Source organism: Pantherophis guttatus, chromosome 5, assembly GCF_059756535.1.
Source record: "Pantherophis guttatus breed Tessera chromosome 5, ASM5975653v1, whole genome shotgun sequence".
In the NCBI taxonomy this organism is placed as follows: Eukaryota; Metazoa; Chordata; class Lepidosauria; order Squamata; family Colubridae; genus Pantherophis; species Pantherophis guttatus.
Window position 1 is genome coordinate 42,325,563 of NC_142067.1, and position 20,674 is coordinate 42,346,236.

Sequence of the window (20,674 nt, forward strand, 5' to 3'; positions counted from 1 at the left end):
AATGTATGAACATCAAAGAGAGAGGTCCCTATAGTTGATTTTCCATTCCATATAAAGGTATCACTCTTATTCTGGAGAAGTATGTGCATAGGTACATAGACACATACACAAAAGTACATACAAAGAAAGTGATACCTATAAAAGTAGTCCCTAAGAAAAGGTTGATATTTTATGGGATGGGGAAAGGGTAGAGAGAAAGGATGGGGGATGAGGGAGGGAAAGGAGGAGGAGGAGGAGGAAGACAGATATTCAACACTGCCTTAATATACAGCAAGGATACCAAAATGGAGTCCTGACTGGAAAAATCTGCCACATTTATGATCAACAGGGGAAAAATAGTGAAAACTCAATGTGCCCTATAGAATCAATGTGTACTATGGAAATAACTTCAAAAGTCAGTATGAAGAAATACTGAGAATCCTTCAGGCTGACAATATCAAGCATGCTGAAGTCAAGAAGAAGGTTAGTAGTGAATACTGTACATCAGTGGTCCCCAACCTTTTTATCGCCGCGGCCCGCTGAGCGCGCGCAGGGGTGGGGCCACGGCCCAGGAGCCTTTGCGCAGGCCCATTGCGCACGGCCCAGGAGCCTTTGCGCAGGCCCATTGCGCACGGCCCAGGAGCCTTTGCGCAGGCCCATTGCGCATGGCCCAGGAGCCTTTGCGCAGGCCCATTGCGCACGGCCCAGGAGCCTTTGCGCTGCAGCGTTCCTGTCCCCCGGCCGCTGCGCGGCCCGGTGCCAGGTACTCCATGGCCCGGCACCGGTCTGCGGACCGGGGGTTGGGGACCACTGCTGTACATCATGAGAGATAAAAAAAATTCTCAACATTCAACTACAATGATAGAAATACCAGAAAGGCAATTAACAGGGCAAATTCAATTATTAGATATACAGCTGGAATAGAAGACTGGACTCGAACAGAACTAAAAGCCCTGCATAGAAAGATCAGAAAAATAATGAAAAGGAATCATGTCCTTTATTCATTCAATGATTTTGACAGAGTCTATGAAGAAGCATAGGAGGACATGGAATGTTGTAAGTATACAAGACAATTACATAATTAAAAAGGGTAATATCTGAAGGACAGTGAGGAAGATTGGCTGAAGCTAGTCAACCATGAAAGCTTACTGAATACCAAAGAGACCAGCTGATGTTTAAGAAAAGCCAAATGAAAAATAGAAAAGATCATGGCCAATACATAAAAAACCATACTAGCAGACAAAGCATTTAAAAATGGCAAAAGCTAAGAAAAAAAGATAGAGGGACTAATTCTGATTTCAGAAAATCAAACCTTAAGAATAAATGCATATAAAGCCAGACTTGAGAAGACAACAACCAACAGCAAATGCCATCTCTGCAAAGAAGATGAAGAAACAGCAGAACACCTGTTGTGACTCCGACCCCCGAGCCCGTTTTATCAGAGGAAAAAGACTCCGAAAGTGAAGGAGAGGAGTTGACAGGGCCTCCCTCTCCAGGACCCTCCTCTCTGGCAATGCCTCAAGTATCTCCCAAAGGAGAAGAGATAGGCCAGGAGCCAAGCATCTCCAGACAGCCGCAGTCAGACAGCGACGGAGATAAGTCTTGGCTGGATCCCTGACAGCGTCGGAAAGACAAGCGCACGCAGCAGAGAAGGAGGCGTGCCAGAGATTAAGCTGAGTCACTGGACCACACCCCTCAGGGGATAAAAGGGGGTGTGGTGGCCATTCAGGCTTTGTAACGGAGAAAACTGAACAGCTAGCTAGTCATACCGTGTCTCTGGAGCTTCATTATCTGCCTTCCTTGGATTTATTGTGGACTGGACTTGACAATTCTTTGGCTTTGTGAATTTATTTTGGTTTATCTGACGGAGGAGGAACACCTCCCTCTGTGAGTAAAGTTTTTGGCAAGCAGCTACTGGGTGGCTGCCAATTCTGTTATCGAAGGAAATTATTGTCTGCAAGTTTCTTTTAACTCCTGGCTGACTGTTTGTGTGCATATGTGAGGGGACAGAACAACACCTAGTTAGCTGCTGCAAGAAGATTGCACATACTGACTACAAATAACAGCATTGAAAGCGGAGCGTGAAGCTCCTAAGAATGGCAGTTTTGAATTTGATGCCAGGGAGCACTTGTCTGCTGCTGGCTGGCCGTGGGAAGTGCTGGGCTCTTGCCAGAGACGCAGGTTGGGGAATGGGAGCGCAAATCTCCAACGTTAAATTTGAAGCCCAGGGGCATTAGAGTTTGTGAATGTTCTGCCCCAGCTCTGGATCCCAAGGAGTGTGACACACACCAAGCTCCAAAAACTCCGTTTATTACAAACAGGCCCCTTTCAAAATGCAGGCTTTCAGTGAAAATGTCCTTATTGGCCTGCTATAAAGTACAAAGAATAAACAAAGTGCAACAAAGGTTGGCAACCAGCCCAGAAACCAAGATGTGATAAGAAACTCACTCTCCAAAATGTTCTGCGTAATAATTAAACGTTGTTTCCAGCAGCATGTGCTATCTGTGAGCGAACTTAAATAGGCTAAGGGCCAATTAGCCCCAAGCCTTATTCTCGAGGAGACCTCCTCCTGAGTAGCCACTCCTACCTTTTGGCAGCCCTGCGTGCTCGAGCATTGAGAAGAGGCTCCTCCACTTCACTCTCTTCACTTTAAGGAGCCTCTGGAGGTTCTGAAGGCCCTGGCTGAGTCTCTGCCTCTGGCACCACATCTTCTTCAGCCTCCTCGCTGTCCGACTCGAGCGCCAGCTGCACAGGCTGCTGGCGCGATACACCAGCCTCCTCCTCGTCAGGATCAGCCACAATCTGTGCAGGCCGCTGGCGGGCCACAACAGTGAAGAAGGAAAATGGCCAGCCAACTTTCAGGAGTGCAAAAGCTCCACCAAGCTGCTTTCCACTGATAAAGGGAGTGCGGAGCTCCACTATTCTTCTTTCCCATCTATCACGGGAGCGCATAACTCCACCACTGCTATGGAATGCCTGCAGTTCAACGGAGTGTAATTATACATGCAACAGTAGACTGTTGCCTGTCAGGCAGCTGGGAATCCTCTGCCAACGGCTGGAGCCGAAGCCCTGGCCGTTGGGGAAAAACCACTGATAGGAGTCAGCTGTGGAACTCATGCTTGTAGGCAACAAAATCCATTCCTGGATGCTGTCTCCACCTCTATAGAGAACAGCTTATATCCTGAAATGATGCCTTTAATGCAATCAAACAACAACATCTGCCTATTCCAGAATCTTGGGACGTACTATACTCAATAGGTGAACAAAATGCCAAATCCAGTTTAAACATCTGGTTGACTCTGTGACAAACAGTAATTTCTTAAATTACATGCTGCAATCACAAAGACTCTGGGGTGGCTTACAAACCAAACTTTTAAAAAAAGAGAAAAATAGGGAAAAAAAAACGACAGTATTATTACTTGCTTTTTAATAACAGCATAAGTTTTGTGAAAAACAGCAGAATATTTAAAGAATCAACCATCCCCTTAGAAATATTCAGTTCTTTCACCATTTGATTCATGCACCAATGAATCCTACTGCCTTCTGGGGAAAGAAAGCTTTTTAGAAGTTGCGCATATACCTAAAAATAACTCTTGCTTCTTTGTGTTGTATAATGTACCACGGCTTTGACAAACATTTAGAAGTGAACACATCTGTCAAGTTCTATTTTGTTCAGTCTCTCATTATATAATCCTACAATTAATATTACAACAGTTAGGTTTGTTACATTGTTATGCTTATTTCTAATAACTGATTTTTTGGTAGAACTTAATTTATTATTAAATTAAAATGTATGCAATATTTATATATGATTTTTCTAGTATACATAATTCTTATCAGTCAATTAATGTAAATAGTTTGTTTTCCTGTACAGTATATATTTTTCTATAGATGTAATCTATCATGTTCAAATTGGAATAAGTACAAATTTCAGAATATAATGTCCAAATTCACGAAGTGTGAATTGACTCAATTTTTATTGAAACATAAACAAAATATATTTTTTCTTATGTCTTAGAACATTTCTGAGATACCTATGGAGTTAGTATAATCTTTCATATTACTGCAAGAACTCTTGTGAGTGGTAACAGTCCATTAGAATGTTTATTTTTTTCATATTAGGTCAAAGTATTTTTCAGTTTAGTCCAATATTTCAGATTTTGACTAATAGCAACATTATACTTTATTTGGGGAAAATATTTACATTATGCTATGTATTGTGCTAATATAATGACAATAACAACAATAATAATAGAAATATTTTATAATAATAAAAGAAAACTCAGTCTTGTAAATTTAGTTCAGTTTTTGCCCTCTGTGTGACAATTTCTTCAAAATCCCATCATTTGTGTTTTGTGAGCAATTTTTCTTCATGCCTACAAAATGTAGAAATTTACTTTCTGTATTGTCTAGTAACCAGGAAGGTATATGCAGCACTCATAAAATTATTATTTAACAGTACAAAAAGTCAGTAATGGACATAATGCATTCTGATACATAGAGCTAATATAAATGTAAATTGGGATGTAACTTCCTTATTTATTTATTTTCTTGCATTCAACACTGCCTGTTACACTCCCAAAATATTAGCATTTGTATTTGGTATGGATTTTAGCACAAAACTTCTTCTTTCCCCTCATCTTATATATCCTCTCTTTACCTTTGACTTTTCACACTTGAATAATTTGAACGATTCAGTTCATGGTTTTTAGAAACCATAATTTACCAAGTTCAGCCTAGATTAATTCTAATTAATTTCAATTATGAAGAGTGGAAACAAGCCAACTTTGAACCACATTTTATGAAATTGATGTGCTGTATTTTATCCATTTTAATCACAGTTTGCTTATTAGGCGATAAATTGAATTAACAATTAAACTAACTGAACTAGAACAAAAGAAATAATTTCCACTCTATTCATGATTGGAACTAAAGATGAAAGGGGAGAAGAAGCTGTATAGGTCAAAGGGTAAACAAGTTTTTTTTTTCTTGGGTCTGAGTGCTATACTGATCTACAGCTATTTTCTGCTAAGATTTTTAGGAAGTGTTAGTAACCACTGAATATGCTCTTCCAACTTACATTATTTTCAGTATGACATTCTTACCTAGAACAGTCAGAAAAGCCTTGGATGTCTTGACAGGCATAGTAAATAAAGAACAGGTATATTGCCCTTCATCTGACAATGAAACATCGGTGACTCTAATGGTCAATTCATGCCATGAAGCTCGAAGCAGTTCAATCCTATTGTCCCTCAAGGCTGTAAACAAAACAAAAAAAAAAAAAAGAAGAAAGAAAGAAAGAAAAGAAATATTTATTTATATATATATGTATTTATTAAAAATCGACAATTTTAATTTGGAGTTAGAAGACTAGCCTATGTGCAGTATAGTTTAACTTAAAAAAATAAATGTTGTTAGCAGATAAAGTGTGCTGTTCATATGCACAATTTTTTATAAAAGACAGTTTGAAAAATGCATTAATGTTATAAAAAACAGGTGTCAAACTCGCGGCCTCATGCTGTCATGTGACGTTTTGCGACATTTTTCCCCTTCATGGAGCTGCGTGGGTGTGGCCTGTGTGTGATGCATCCAGCCCATGGGCCGTGAGTTTGACACCCCTGTTCTAAAACAAAGGTGGAAAGAAAAAGGAAAAAAAGTTTTAGTTTTGTAAATACTCTTTTTGCAAGGCAATACATTGTTAAAATCAAACAAAGCATAGTCATTGTCAAGAGAGATATAAAACACAAAGCTAACGTTCATTCCATTTTTATATGTTATAGGTCTTTTGAAGTATATGTATTTACACTGCTTGCTGTTTGTAATAATAATCTGACATTTTTTTGCAAAATAGAAAAGTCTTCAGTCTCTTTGACAGGAGCAATTGCATGAAGCACTTTTAGATGATCTCAAGTCTTCCCTTTGTCTAGAGAGGAATCAGTCTAGTCACCAGCTCTTTATTTCACTTTATCCCATTCTTTCAGTGCAGCCATTTCCAGTTCACAATTTCTTTCCTGCAAATCATTCATTCGTATACAGGTAGTTCTCAACTTACAACCATTTGTTTAGTGACTGTTCAAAGTTAGTAGAACACTGAAAAAAATTGACTTATAACCATTTTTTATTCTTGCAATTATTGCAGCATCCTCTATGGTCACATGGTCAAAATTTAGATCCTTGGCAACTGGCATGTATTTATGACAGCTGTAGTAACCTTGGATTATATAGTCACCTTGTGTGATCTTCTGACAATAACCGTGTTACTAATTTAACAGCTGCAGTGATTCATTTGCCAACTGTGGCAAGAAAACTCATAAAATGGGGCAAAACTCATTGAACTGCCTTGCTTAGCAATGGAAATTTGGGGTTTAATTGTGGTCATAAGTCGAGAACTACTTGTATTTTTCAAATAGAAACCTTTACCTTAGATCTCTGCTAAAAATATGTTAATAGTATCTTGAATGCTACACATTCTTCCTCCTTATTCTAAAGCATGTTTATCTGTGCAAGCTTATATAAACAAATCATTTTCTTTACCATAAAAGGTATTTATTTTTTGAAAATAGTAAAATTAAAAATGAATGTGAGAAGAATCATTAAAACAGCAAATTTATGCACAAGTGCAATCTAAATTTGTAAGAGATAAAAAGTTATATGAAATACGAAAGGAGCCGCAAGAATTAGATAAAATTAATTAGTAATATATACCAATATCTACTGAGGTATAAAATGGAAGAAGAGGTAGTTAAAGAGACCATGATTAGAGGGCCAAAAATTTTGGTTACAATATAGAATTGGAGAAATGGGAAAAATTTTGTGAAATAAACATTAAATTGACTCTTTCAACGTCATTCAAGGAAACTAATTAAAAATGTTCTACAGATGGCACTTCACACAGTACGACTTGCTAAAATGTCTCCGAAAAATTCTCCAAATTGTTGGCAATGTAAAAAAGTCCCTGGAACATATTATCATCTCTAGTGGACATGTCCCAATGTGAAAAAATATTGAATTAAAATTAGAAGTTGGATAGAAGAGATAATGTGGATTGGAAATCAGAAATGTTTTTACTGGGGATATTGAACAGAACTTACAGCAAAGAAATTAGATATTTGATTCTGCATATAATTACAGTGGCAAGGATAGTCCTGGAGAAGTAAAAAGATCCCAACAGAGGAAGAAGTAATTAAGGAAATCCTGGACTGTGTGGAGATGGATAAATTAATGAAAGAAATAAAAGAAAAGGAAGATACAGAATATTAACAAGTATGTACTAAGTGGTATGAGTGGCTCAAGATTAGGGAAAGTAAACGTGAATAAACGATGGAGAGAAGGTGACAAATGTGTAAAATATTGTAAATGAAGAAAATTAAAAATAAAGGGACGATAAAGATAAAGATAATAAAGGATGGGAAAAATGGGGAATGTATATACCGTATTTTCCGGCGTATAAGACGACTGGGCGTATAAGACAAAACCCCCGACTTTTCCTGTTAAAATATAGGGTTTGGGCTATACTCACCGTATAAGACTACCCCTCTTCCAACGCACACCAAATAAAAATTAAAAAACATCAACTGGCTCACCCACAATGTAAAAGCAGCTGTGCTAGACCCAAAATGGCCCCTGCAACAAGCAGGAACCTCACACAGCCACAAAAAGCCCAAAAAAACAACTTTCACACTTTACACACACACAACACAACAGGCTCACCCACAATGTAAAAGCAGCTGTGCTAGACCCAAAATGGCCCCTGCAACAAGCAGGAACTTCACACAGCCACAAAAAGCCCAAAAAAACAACTTTCACACTTTACACACACAAAATTCCACATACAGCTTTGTGAGATTTTGTGTGTTTGTGTAGTTAGAGTGAAACACTACAGAAACACACTAAATCTCAGAAAGCTGCACAAATATTATTTTATTTTTATTTTTATATGAAAACCAAATTTAAAACTTCCTAAACTTTAAATGGCTAGGTCTAAAAAAGAACAACTAAAAAAAACCCCAATTAACTATTTTTTTTAAAGCTCCCAAAGGGGAAAAAAACTTACCCAATAGAACAGGGGTCTCCAACCTTGGTAACTTTAAGACTTGTAGACTTCAACTCCCAGAATTCCTCAACCAGCTTTGTTTTGCTGGCTGAGGAATTCTGGGAGTTGAAGTCCACAATTCCTGCCTGTTTGATTGCAGGCAGGGAGTGGCTTGCTGATGGAATGGATTCAGGCAAGCGAAGCAAGGCAAGCGTTGCAATTAGCAGCTAAGGTAAGCAAGCTGGAGGGGGAAAACTTTTTTTCTTTTACAGGGCTCTGGCAATCCCAGCTGAGTTGCCTGATTAGCAGGCAACTCAGCTGGGATCGTCAGAGCTTGGATCAATGGCTCTGGCGATCCCAGCTGCGTTGTCTGATTGGCAGGCAACTTAGCTGGGATCGTCAGAGCTTGCAGAGCCACATAAAAGGAAAAAAAGTTTTTTTCTTTTACATGGCTCTGGCATCTCAGCTGAATTGCCTGATTAGCAGGCAAAGCTGGGATCGTCAGCGCTTGGATCGCCAGAGCCATTTAAGGCTCGTCAGAGTCTTTCGGGCTGGTCAGCCTGGTTACAGGAGAACGACACCCCACGTATAAGATGACCCCCGACTTTTGAGAAGATTTTCATGTGTTAAAAAGTCACCTTATACGCTGGAAAATACGGTAGTATCATGAGTTTGTGTTTTGTATGTTGTATTGTGTTGTGTTGTTGTTGTAAAATCAATAAAAATAAATTTAGTTAGTTAGTTAGTTAGTTTATTAAATTTCTATACCGCCCTTCTCCCGAAGGACTCAGGGCGGTGTACAGCCATATTAAAACAAACATATACCAAAACAATTAAAAACAATTTAAAATCAATATATATATAAAATTTGGCCCTTATGTTAAAAAACTACAAACACCCGATTTAGAATTCATTTGCTAAGCCAGCCCGGCCTGTTGGAACAAAAGAGTCTTAAGGGCACGGCAAAAGGTACGGAGGTCAGAGATCATGCGAATCTCCAGGGGCAGTTCATTCCAGAGGGCAGGTGCCTCCACAGAGAAGGTTCTCTCCCTGGGTGTCACCAGTCAACATTGTTTGGCCGACGGCACCCTGAGGAGTCCCTCTCTGTGGGAGCGTATTGGCCGGTAGGAGGCTATCGGTGGCAGAAGGCGATCCTGTACATACCCAGGTCCTAAGCCATGGAACGCTTTAACGGTGGTAACCAACACCTTGAATCGCACCCGGAAGACCACCGGGAGCCAGTGCAGCTTGCGCAGGACAGGTGTTACATGGGTGTGCCGTGTCGCCCCCATAATCACCCACGCGGCCGCATTCTGGAACAGTTGGAGCCTCCGAGTGCTCTTCAAGGGGAGCCCCATGTAGAGAGCATTACAGTAGTCCAGACGGGACGGGACGAGGGCGTGAGTGACTGTGCGCAAGGTGGCACAGTCCAGAAAGGGACGCAACTGGTGAATCAGGCGAACCTGATTCCCTGGCTCCTCTGGCCACAGCCGTCATATGGTCCTCTAAAGACAGCCGCACATCCAGGAGAACACCCAAGTTGCGAGCCCTCTCTGAGGGGCCAAGATCTTGCGCCCAATAGTCAGCGATGGAGCTAGCTGGCTATATCGGGACGCCGGAAGCCACAGCCACTCGGTCTTGGAAAGTTTGAGTCTGAGCTTGTTTCTCCCCATCCAGATCTGTACGGCCTCCAGGCACCAGGACATCACGTCAAGGACATCAATGGGGTGGTCCGGGGTGGAGCTGTACAGCTGAGTATCATCAGCGTACTGATGGAACTTCAGCCCAAAACCACGGATGACCTCACCCAGCAGCTTCACATAAATGTTGAACAGAAGGGGCGAGAGCACCGACCCTTGTGGCACCCCACAAACAAGGCGCCTTGAGGTCGACCTCTGTCCCCCTGCCAACACAAACTGCGTACGGTCAGAGAGGAAGGAGGAGAACCACCGCAACATGGTGTCCCCCACTCCCAACCCCTCCAATCGGCGCAGCATGATACCATAGTTGATGCTATCAAAAGCTGCTGAGAGATCTAATAGGACCAGGACAGAGGAACAACCCCTATCCTGAGCCCTCCAGAGATCATCAACCAATGCGACCAATGCCATTTCCATGCTGTACCCTGCCCTGAAGCCCAACTGGTATGGATCTAGATAGACAGCTTCATCCAGGTACTGGGGGAGTTATCGCGCCACCACGCTCTCAACAACCTTCACCACAAAGCGAAGGTTGGAGACTGGACGATAGTTTGCTAATACAGCTGGGTCCAGGGAAGGCTTCTTGAGGAGGGGCCTCACCACTGCCTCTTTCAGGGAGGGAGGGAAGAAACCCTCACTCAGAGAAGCGTTAATAATCCCCTGGAGCCAGCCTCATGTAACCGCCCGGGAGGCCAGTACCAACCAGGAGGAACCCAGGTCCAATAAACATGTGGCAGCGCTAAGCTGACCCAGAATCCTGTCCATGTCCTTGGGAGTCTCAAGGTCAAACCCCTCCCAGATAACACTCTCGAGACCCACCTCCGTCACCCCATCTGAATCTACCCAGTCGGAGTCCAGGCCTTCCCGAATCTGAGTGACTTTGTCATGCAGGAATTGCACAAAATCCTCAGCCCTACCCTGCAAGGGGTCTTCCCTTGCTCCCAGATGGAGAAAGGAGCGGGTCACCTAAACAGGGCTGCTGGGTAGTTCTCTGCAGATGCAATAAGAGCAGAAAAATAGTTTGATTTTGCCGCCCTTATCGCCACTAGCTAGATCTTAATATGAGACCTCACCAGTGTTTGGTCAGATTCAGAGTGGCTGGCCCTCCAATTGCTCTCTAGGCATCTTTTCTGGTGCTTCATCTCCCTCAGCTCCTCGGAAAACCAGGGAGCCAATTGTGATCGGCACCAGGTCAGAGGCCGCAAAGGCATGACACGGTCCAAAGCTCCAGCGGCCACCCTATCCCAGGTGGCCACCAGTTCTTCAGTCGAGTCATGAACCAGAGCCTCAGGGAATGGCCCAAGCTCCGTCAGGAACCTATCCGGCTCCCTCAGGCGCCTGGGATGGAACCACCTGGTCAGTTCCATCTCCCTGTGGTGGAGGTTAGTGGCTCGAAAGTTGAGTCGAAGGAGTGAATGATCTGACCATGACAAGGGCTTGGTGACTATATCCCTGTTTCTAAATCATTCAACCACTGACCAGAGACAAAAATCAGGTCCAGAGTGTGTCCCCCCATGTGAGTAGGACATTAAACTAACTGGGTCAGGTCCATGGCCGTCATGGAAGCCATGAACTCCCGGGCTGCTTCTGACTTTTCACTGATGGATGGCAGGTTGAAATCCCCCATGACCATAAGTCTGGGGGTATCCACCGCCACCCCGGCTATTATGTTGAGCAGCTCGGCCAGGGCCGCCACTACGTGGCAGGGAGCCATGTATGCAATCAGCAAGCCCATCTGCACCCCACGACCCACTTCACAAGGAGGGACTCACATCCAGCTATCTGAGGTACAGTGGCCTCCCTTGGACAAAGACATTCTTTAATAATAGCCGCCACCCCCCGCCCCTACCCTGGGCCTTCGGCTGATGGAATGCACGGAAACCTGGTGGGCACATTTCAACAAGGGGCACCCCCCCTCCGGACCCAACCAGGTCTCCGTAAAACCCGCCAGGTCCACTTCCCCCTCCTGAATAAGGTCGTAAATGAGGGGGGCTTTATTTACCACAGACCTGGCATTGCACAGCGTCATCCGGAGCCTTTTTAATTTAATTTAATTTAATTTTATTATTTTTTATTTTTTAAAAAATAAAACTGCAAATTTAAATGGTGAAAATCCCTTAAACACAAAACTTATCAGTGGGCACACTAAGTAAATTAATAATTAAATAAATTGTTTATTATGATCATAGACAAACATAAATGAGTAAGCATATTTAATTATTTGAGATTTATCAAGAAAACACAATGAAAGCTAACCAATATGCAAAAATGAAGGATGAATCTCATATTAAAAAAACAGCATAAAAAGACATAGCAGAAAAGATTATTCAGTAGAATTTATATAATGTTGATTAAGCTGATTGCATTTATAACCCTCCTTTTGCCCTGGAAATATTCTACAATGAATGTAGGATATAACCAACATTATTGTAGTGAAATGAATGATAATTTTGCAGTCACTCCTAAATTGTTCCAAGATGAGAGTCTCAGTGAGGATTCTAATGAGGACCTCCTTGGCAGGAGTCCAATAATTTAACTACTATGTTATATTTAATTCTTGGTCTTCAATTATCTGAATTGTGTCTGTGAGGGTGTAAAATATATGTAAATATGTAAACATTTCCAAAGCTGCAATGTGTAGGAGTGTGAACAAAGCACCTTTTTTTAAAAAAGCCTGATTTTTGCAAGTTTCACAGAACATCTGCAAAAGCTGTTTCTGTCTCTCTTTACATGAATGTTCATGTGCAGACAATACTTCCACAAGAGCCACTAATGAAGTGAATATGCAGTTACTATACAAACATGAAAACAGCTCCTGAAGTATGCGTGTGATTCTTGTAAAAACCTGGATGCTTTAACAAAATTGCAAATTGCTCCTTCATATTCTTTGCATAGGACAATAGAGTACCATAATCTCAGCTTTATTGGCTAGATAATCCTTTCCGTTTACTATACCAAACATGTGGTAACTCATAATGCATTAAGAATGAATGAACCTACCTTTGAGAGGATATACATTTTATTTGCTGACTGTGTTGCATAAAGAGAATCATGACTTTTATAAAATAATCTGAAATGAAGTAGGTACTTCCAAAATATTAAACACAGATTGGAGATTTAATTGGTAAGTATTAATCTACACTAACAGTGCCAGTTAAGAATGCATATATGCTCTTTTATGCCTTGCTATTGATAAAGGAGTAGAATGGAGAGAGATGAAGAAAATGTTAGGGAAAATAAAGAAGGAAATACTCCAATTTGCTGGCATATTTGATTAAAACTGATTCCTCTTCTTTGCTTGCAGTATTTCTGTGGATATTCTATCAAATCTGAGAATGTTCTGATTTAGTAATGACCAGAGTGCTTATCTTAATTTATCGTGTAGTACTAGAGATTTTTCATCTTTGTGTCAGCTACTATTTACCAGTTGGGGTCCTTCAGTATACCAATTCAAAATTGGAATTCCCATCTCAATTCTTCAGACCTTTTTGAAGACTTTACAAAAATGTCATGCCCTTTTCCATAATTAATATCATATCATTATATATCATTATATATATCATTGTAATATTTCCTCTTGTCCAAGCTTTGGCTTCTCTTTTGTTCTTAAAATTCTACAGTTCAGTTTGCTTTGTTCTGAGTTTCTTCAACTTTCAGAATTACTTTTCACATTCATTTTTTTTCAGTTTAAGTTCATTCCACTTAATGAATGGGTCAGGTTTTCCGTAGATACCCTTACATTTTTCTTAAGTAGTGCATTTATTATGACATTCATATGGAAATTGAATCGATTTCTTATTATTTATTTTAACTGCACATGAACAGGCCATATTTTTGAGCCATTACTGAGCCATTCTTCCTCCTTTTAGAAATAATATGGTTGCCACGATTTAAACGTTTTAGATATCTATGACAAGGAATAACTTGGAATGAAGAGACAGAAGAAAAGAAATGAGTTTTTACTAGGAATACATAGGCAGTTGATATAATATTGTTATTGTAGTTTCAGTTGCTTAACAATCTCTATGAGAACAAGCATCATTTTATTTAAGCTGCAACCTTTGGTTGTGTTTCATCAAATTTAAAAGAACAAAATTATTTTGGTCAGAATAATACAGTAAATAAACCCACCAAAACCAGGCACATCATTTCAGAAAATGGAAACAGGCCCATTTCCGTATTCCCAGAAAATGGAAATATTACAACAATTTGAAATAACCTAACAACAAAAACAAAACACCCAAAGAGGTATGTATTTAGGCAGAGAACTAACAACATTCTGATCACTTAATATCTTGAATCAAAGGTAGAGATTTAAAGTTTTAAAAAAGAATGTTTAGTTTTTAATCATGTGTACATAACAGAATTATAGAACTATAATTTGAGAAATTTATTGTTTCCTTGACAAAAGTACCATTCAATCATAATAGTACCATTCAATAAAAAAAAAAATTCTCAATTATCTTGGATGTTTTTCACGGCAGCAATTTATTTTAGGTATATGGGGAGGGGGAGAGATATGTACTTGTGTGCATACTGGAAAGTTTGTTAATAATCTAATGAATTCATTGCAAATCACTCTTACCAGCCAATGTAGGTTTGAATTATGTACACCTTATCTAAAACAATTTTAGAAAATTAATATTTGCAGCAACTATCTGGAATTAACAATATATAATAAGTAGCTTGAAGATAGGTAAGTAAATTAGAAAGTGGATAGGCAGATAGACAAAATCTTTAAAGACAAACAGCATCCCAAAGCAAACTTGACAGACTTGACTGATGACATAATACCCTCTTCTTTTTATGATGGTGACATAAAAATGCCAAAGGACACAAAGCTGTCAGTCTTGTTGTTTATTTTCTATCTTAGACTAATAAAAGAATGTGTGTGATTGACAGGAGGCAGACACGGGCATGGTCTCAGGCACACAGTGTGCACTTACGTTTGAAAAAGGATATTGATGGTTTCAGGGTTTTGTTATTTATTATTGGCTTTTCCAATCTAACTTTGCTTTCCTTTTTCAACAACTTTTAGAGGCAACTTTATTGATTTTTAAAAATCCTGTAATAATCACATCTTATTAACAATAGTGGTGTCTGAGCAATACAGTGCTAATATTGCATTATGACAAGTTTGCTAAAATAATCCTTTTCTTTTCTTTTAATTTCCTTGACTTATAAAGAATTGCTTTGGTGAAATGGGCATAGGAGTTGAATAAACAAATAAACTGTTTTTGCCATTAATGCAATCACTAAGACTGAATTAAAATATTATCATATTATTTATTTGCGATACTACCTTCATAAAGTTTCATACATCTTTGAGTCAAGAGCCTTACAGAGTTGGACAGCCTTCTAAATCAAATAAATAAATGGATAGGTGGGTAGGTCGATCAGAATAAACGTGCCCTGAAAAAAAATCCATATAGTTGTTGGTTTCCCTGGTCAAACTGTTTCAATGAATCCCTGAATGAACAAAAGTTGACAACCTTAATATGGCACAAAGTTAAGCCCACCACTTTCCATAAATTTGAATCCAATGAATTACTTATGTGCAGTTGTTTACAAATTCAAAATAAGAAAAGAATGGATATCCTTCTAGTCAGTACTTTGTAATATTTCTTTGACATACATTTTCCATGAAGAAATTGAAGGTGAAAATAGATTTGACATTTAAGCTATATAATAAAATGTATGCATTTTAATCTGCAGTTAGATATCATATTTAATTTTGTATAATGTGTCAGCTTTGGTTTAGTCAAACAGTCACTGAAACACACTCAGCTAGGTTAAATAAACTATTACTTACAACAATACTTTCAAAAAATGAAATACTAGAAGCATTTTTATAAAATAAAAGTTTTATATGTGTTGCAAGTTATAAAATTGGAATTCTCAGAATAAATTTATATATGTAGTAAGGTAGAAATCTACATTACTTACAAAAATATTGTTAAAATGTTTGTTAACATAAATGATTACCTGTATGACAATTAGAGTTAATAAATTAACAAGAGTTAATTTATTTTAGTTGCTGAATTTTGTCTTACACAATTTAGAAGCCAGTTTTACTCATGGACATTAAGAACAGCAGAAACCAAATTTGGCCAGTTGCCAGAATTTGGATCCATGTACTAAATAATTTCCAGTGAATATGGAGGTCTATATACAGTATAGGCCCATATATAATATTTATAGTCTCTGTGTGTATGTGTGTATGTATATACTGTATATTCACACACACACATATACACATACATATGCACATACATATTGATATATGAGTAGTCAACTTTAGTCCATTCATCAAAATTCAGAATATGACTTATTCTTACTCTATATATTTAAACTGTGATGTCAACAAGTAATCAGATTGTATGATCTGTCATTATATTTACTAACCCCCATCCTGAAGAGATGTGAGATCATCTCAAACATTATACAGAACATATTTTTAAAGCTGTGTTTACCAAAATAGCATAAAACTGAGAACTGCAAACTATCAAAATCATATGACTTTTTTAGTGGTATTTTAAATCCTATCTCCAGGCAAAACTCCATTTAATTAGAAATAAAGGCAGCAAGAGACACAGTCCTGCTTGAAATATGAGTCACTGTCAGACATTCACTTATCCTCCCCCTCCCCTTCCGAAAATGTTTAACTCCAGAAGGAAAATTCCCTGGCTGTGAAATTAGAATATTTGCTTTATGCCCAAGGGCACCACACAATTTAATTGACTAATGCCTTTTTGCATAGGTGAGATTAAGTGCTGAATCTGTAAAAGATGCTGAAATGGAATGACATGAAAATGTATGAAGTAGTCAGGTTTCAGATATATATATATATATATATGATAGGCAGATGCAGAGAAGTAACCCAAACTCAATAATGTTCTTCTGGAATACTGGAATTGTGCTAAATGCATTAGTTCCCCTTGCTGTATGAATTTGTATTTTTAGAAATAAATTAAAACTACTGAAAGCTGTAAATAAATCATGCATGGTGTCAGCACTGATTATTTTAAAGATTTCATATCGCTTCCAGTTTTTAGTATGATGACGCATGAAAATAAAACCAAGCTTCTCTGAAAGAAATCAATAAAGTGATACAAAAAAATAAAAGGAGCATAATTTGAAAAAACACACACACACCTCACAAATGTCTAAAATTGAAGCTTCTTTTAACTTAAAGACCCAAGCCAAATGCCTCTGTACCCATCCTGGTCCTAAGTAGAAGATTAAAAATTATAAAAGGAGTTTAGAATACATTATTTTAGTTTAGTTCTACAACAGTCTCAGGTATATGTTACTAGTAATGGAGAAAGCAAATGCATGTTGCTCAAAAATATTGTGTTTCCTTTAAAAACAAACCAAACCAAACAGACAACTATTGATTTCCCTTTCCAGAGTTATTTTTACCCAGCCACCAACCTCAAAAATTGACAATTTTTATTCTGATAATGTCTAAATTCTGGGGACAGAGCCAATAACTTATGCATGCTTAACAAATGATCAATAATCATATGAGCAAATTTGTGGATTGTTAGTAACATGCCAATTACTGAGTTGTATTTCCAGCTGCAAGAACTGTCATTGTCCTTTTAAATATTAACTGGGCCAACATACAGGAAGAATTTGTAGTAAGCTGTAATACAAGATGTTGTATTGAAGTTTATGGAAAATTCTTTTAAAATTCTTTAAAATAAAATAACCCCTTACAGGTTTACTAGGACAGGATCCTCAAGCACATTAAGAAATCACAATGTCAGTTTTCTATTAATAGAGATTTTTGAGTGAGGGGGCCACACTTCCATTGCAAAAATGCAGAAACAGGGAGATCAAATTGTTAGAATCATAAATATTTGATTCAAATAAACTATGAAAAAGCACTTTGAAGTAAAACATATTATTTAAAAAAATCTGCAAAAGTTTTAAAAAACAGTTTCCTCAAATTTGAATCAATACAAATGAATAATATTTTAAGATGTACACTTTATTAAAATGAATATACTTCATATATTTTAACTGGGATTATATCACAATAATATATTTTGTGGAAAAAAGTTAAATTGTATTTGCAACCAAACTTTTTCTCTATCTCTCTAATTTTGTACTTCTCTAACTTTGTACTTCTTAGTATTAAGTACAAGTTTTATAGTTTCTAATTCCATTCTTTTTCTTACATGCAGGCCATCAACTTGGAGAAAATAGTCTTAAATTTAAACTAAGATCAGCTTTTGACAAATTTCATTCATGCTTGTGCAAATTCTATTAGTGATGTATCAAGAATGAGTCAAAGTAGTACAAAAAAGATGTGGAGAGACCTAGCCTATAGAGTTGCCAAGAGTTGGACACGGTTGAATGGATGACATCATCATCATCATCATCATTAGTGCGTAGACCAGGGCTTATTCTCGAGGAGATTTCATAATTTGATGTGAAATGGGTGTCATACGGTTCTGCGGGAAAGTAAAGGGCTTTTTTCCTATGCTTCCTCTATTCTTTCCATTCGGTTGCTTGAGGCCAGTCCACTATTCCAGTGGTGTAAATAATGACTGGACTTGCCCAGTTTTAATTGCCCTGATGGTGTTTTCTTCTACTTAGTTTGGACTTTATGATCTCCTTCACGCTCTTGATGTATTCATGTGTAATCTTTTTATTGTCTTCAGTGTACTTGAAGGATGCCCAGGTATTTGTAGTAATCATTTTCATGTAGATTCTTGATGTTATTTCCATAACAAAGGAATCCTTATAATAAACTAAATAGTTTGCAATCCTGTATTGCCCTCAGAACTGTAGCTGGATTTTAAAATCATTCTAATAGCTAGGAACAGAATGAACATTTTGATATTTTTTAACCATAATGATACATTCTGAAATATACATTTTAAATCAATTTGTAATCCTACAGAAATTGTACTGTACTATTAATATCTTTGATTACAACTGTTCCATTTAGTGCAGCTGAAGATAAACGAGTATGAAAGCCAATATGCCACATAGTGAGGATTTACAGCACAATTGATTGCCTAAATATTTGATCTTTGTCATTTTAATATAGCAAATACTGTGTTTACTTGATGTCTAAGAAGTCACTCATAAGTTTTAAAGACTTCATTATCTCTGTATGTAATAAAAACTGATTATTGACAAAATTAAGGGAAAAATAGGAATGATTTTCAGTAATAAAACAAACTAACACTTTCATTAATCTCACAAACATTCAGACCATCATAAAAGAAAAACAATTTAGCATTGGTTCTATGTACTCCAAATATTTTTCCTCCTTTAAATATCAGTGATCTGCATAAAGTAATAATCAGGGTTTATTATTACAAGAATAATACACTTTAATTTCTATTCTTTGGTTCCCTGAGAAGTGTGACACTGTAGCATTGAAAAAGATAATACAGTGATCTTTGCTTATGCAGTTTGGATTACAACCTTACTCTGAATAAACAAAATCACACAGTATCCTAAACTAACCTTAATCCAGAATAAACATAAATGGATATAGTCATGAATTATTTGTGAAAGTCATACCTTAGTATAGAATAATTTGTTAGGCTATCAAGTCTCTATTTTCTAGGAAAATGGATGTTAAAGAATCATTTTATACTTCATAATTACAAGAATAATGGTCACCATCTATATTTCTGGACTAGATATGAACAAGAAAACATGAAAATATTTGAATCCTGTATTATTAGGCCTATTGAATCAAACCAACAAGGCATTTGGTCCCCAATCCTTGCAAGCTCTTCTAATTGTTATCCTACAATAATTGTATATTATCTCTAAAATCTTATTTTGGCAGACATGTCTTCAATGAACTTATCAACCCCTTCAAAAAACACTGTCATTCTCAAAGGCTGTTAAAAATATTCACAAACCATTCTTTATTAAAAAGTATCTGGGCTTGATAGAATCACAACAAAAATGAAACAAAACTATATTTTTATAAAATTATACACCATATGTTACAACTGTGGAAAAGTTTAAAGGATTGTCATACTTTACAAATGATGCCAAATAAAATTACTTGACGATTAGAACAGCACTCAGTCCTGTCCTAATAGTAAATAAAAGGTCCTTTATTACTCTGCTTCAGGTTGTTTCAAATATCACCTTCTGTGCATTTAGCAGCTGTTATAATTTACTCTGCATATTTTACATACAATTAGATGCCTTCCTATTACAGGACATGTTGAAGATGCCCAGAAGCAAAACAGCGCTACTGTACCTCATCAAGATGACTTCTATTGTCTGTACATTGCAAAGTAAAGCATTTATTGAGGGAGAAGTGGGAAATTGGTACAGGTAAGTGAAAGAGAAAATATTTTTGAGATAAGAAAAACACATAATATATCCCTATAGGAAACACAGAAGGGTGGAAACTCTAAACTTATTTCCTCATGATCACATAGTCAGAACACTGGATATGTGTGTGTTTTATGAATATATACTCACCCACACACATACCATATGTTTTCCAATATCCATATATGCATAGACAGAACAAGAGGGAATGCATCAACTAATTCATTATTCAGAAGAAAATGCATCCAGCAAGAGGCTGGAAATTATTTAGTTAGCTAGTTAAAATATTTACAGTGCATTCAGAAACTATTCTTTCTTGTCAATTTTGTTATGCTGCAGCCTGATTTCCTAATCCAGGTGTCCAAAGCTTATTGTGTCATACACAAAAAGACTCAAGGCTGTAATTGCTGTCAAAGGTGCTTCAACAAAGTACTGAGTTGAGTGTCCGAATACTTATGCCAATTTGATATTTCAGTTTTTCTTTTTAATAAATTTGCAGACATTTCTAAGTCTGTTTTCACTTTGTTATTATGGGGCATTGAGTATAGATTAATAAGGAAAATGAATGAATTTCAACTATTGTAGGATCAGTCTGCAGCATAACAAAATTGACAAAAATGAAGGGGGTCTGAATACTTTC

General features: G+C 37.6%; 1 protein-coding gene across 6 annotated transcripts in view; it reads right to left on the reverse strand.

Annotated features, from left to right (window-relative positions):
* Window positions 1-20,674, reverse strand: part of CADM2 (cell adhesion molecule 2) — a 382,098-nt gene that overhangs the window by 89,816 nt on the left and 271,608 nt on the right. For all 6 annotated transcript variants that reach the window (XR_015734449.1, XR_015734448.1, XM_034420012.3 and 3 more), the window contains one exon: window positions 5,085-5,237. Coding sequence is in view for 4 of the 6 variants with exons in the window: in XM_034420012.3 (XP_034275903.1) it covers window positions 5,085-5,237 (153 nt within the window). In the remaining 2 variants the exon portion in view is untranslated. The remainder of the gene's footprint in view (window positions 1-5,084; window positions 5,238-20,674) is intronic.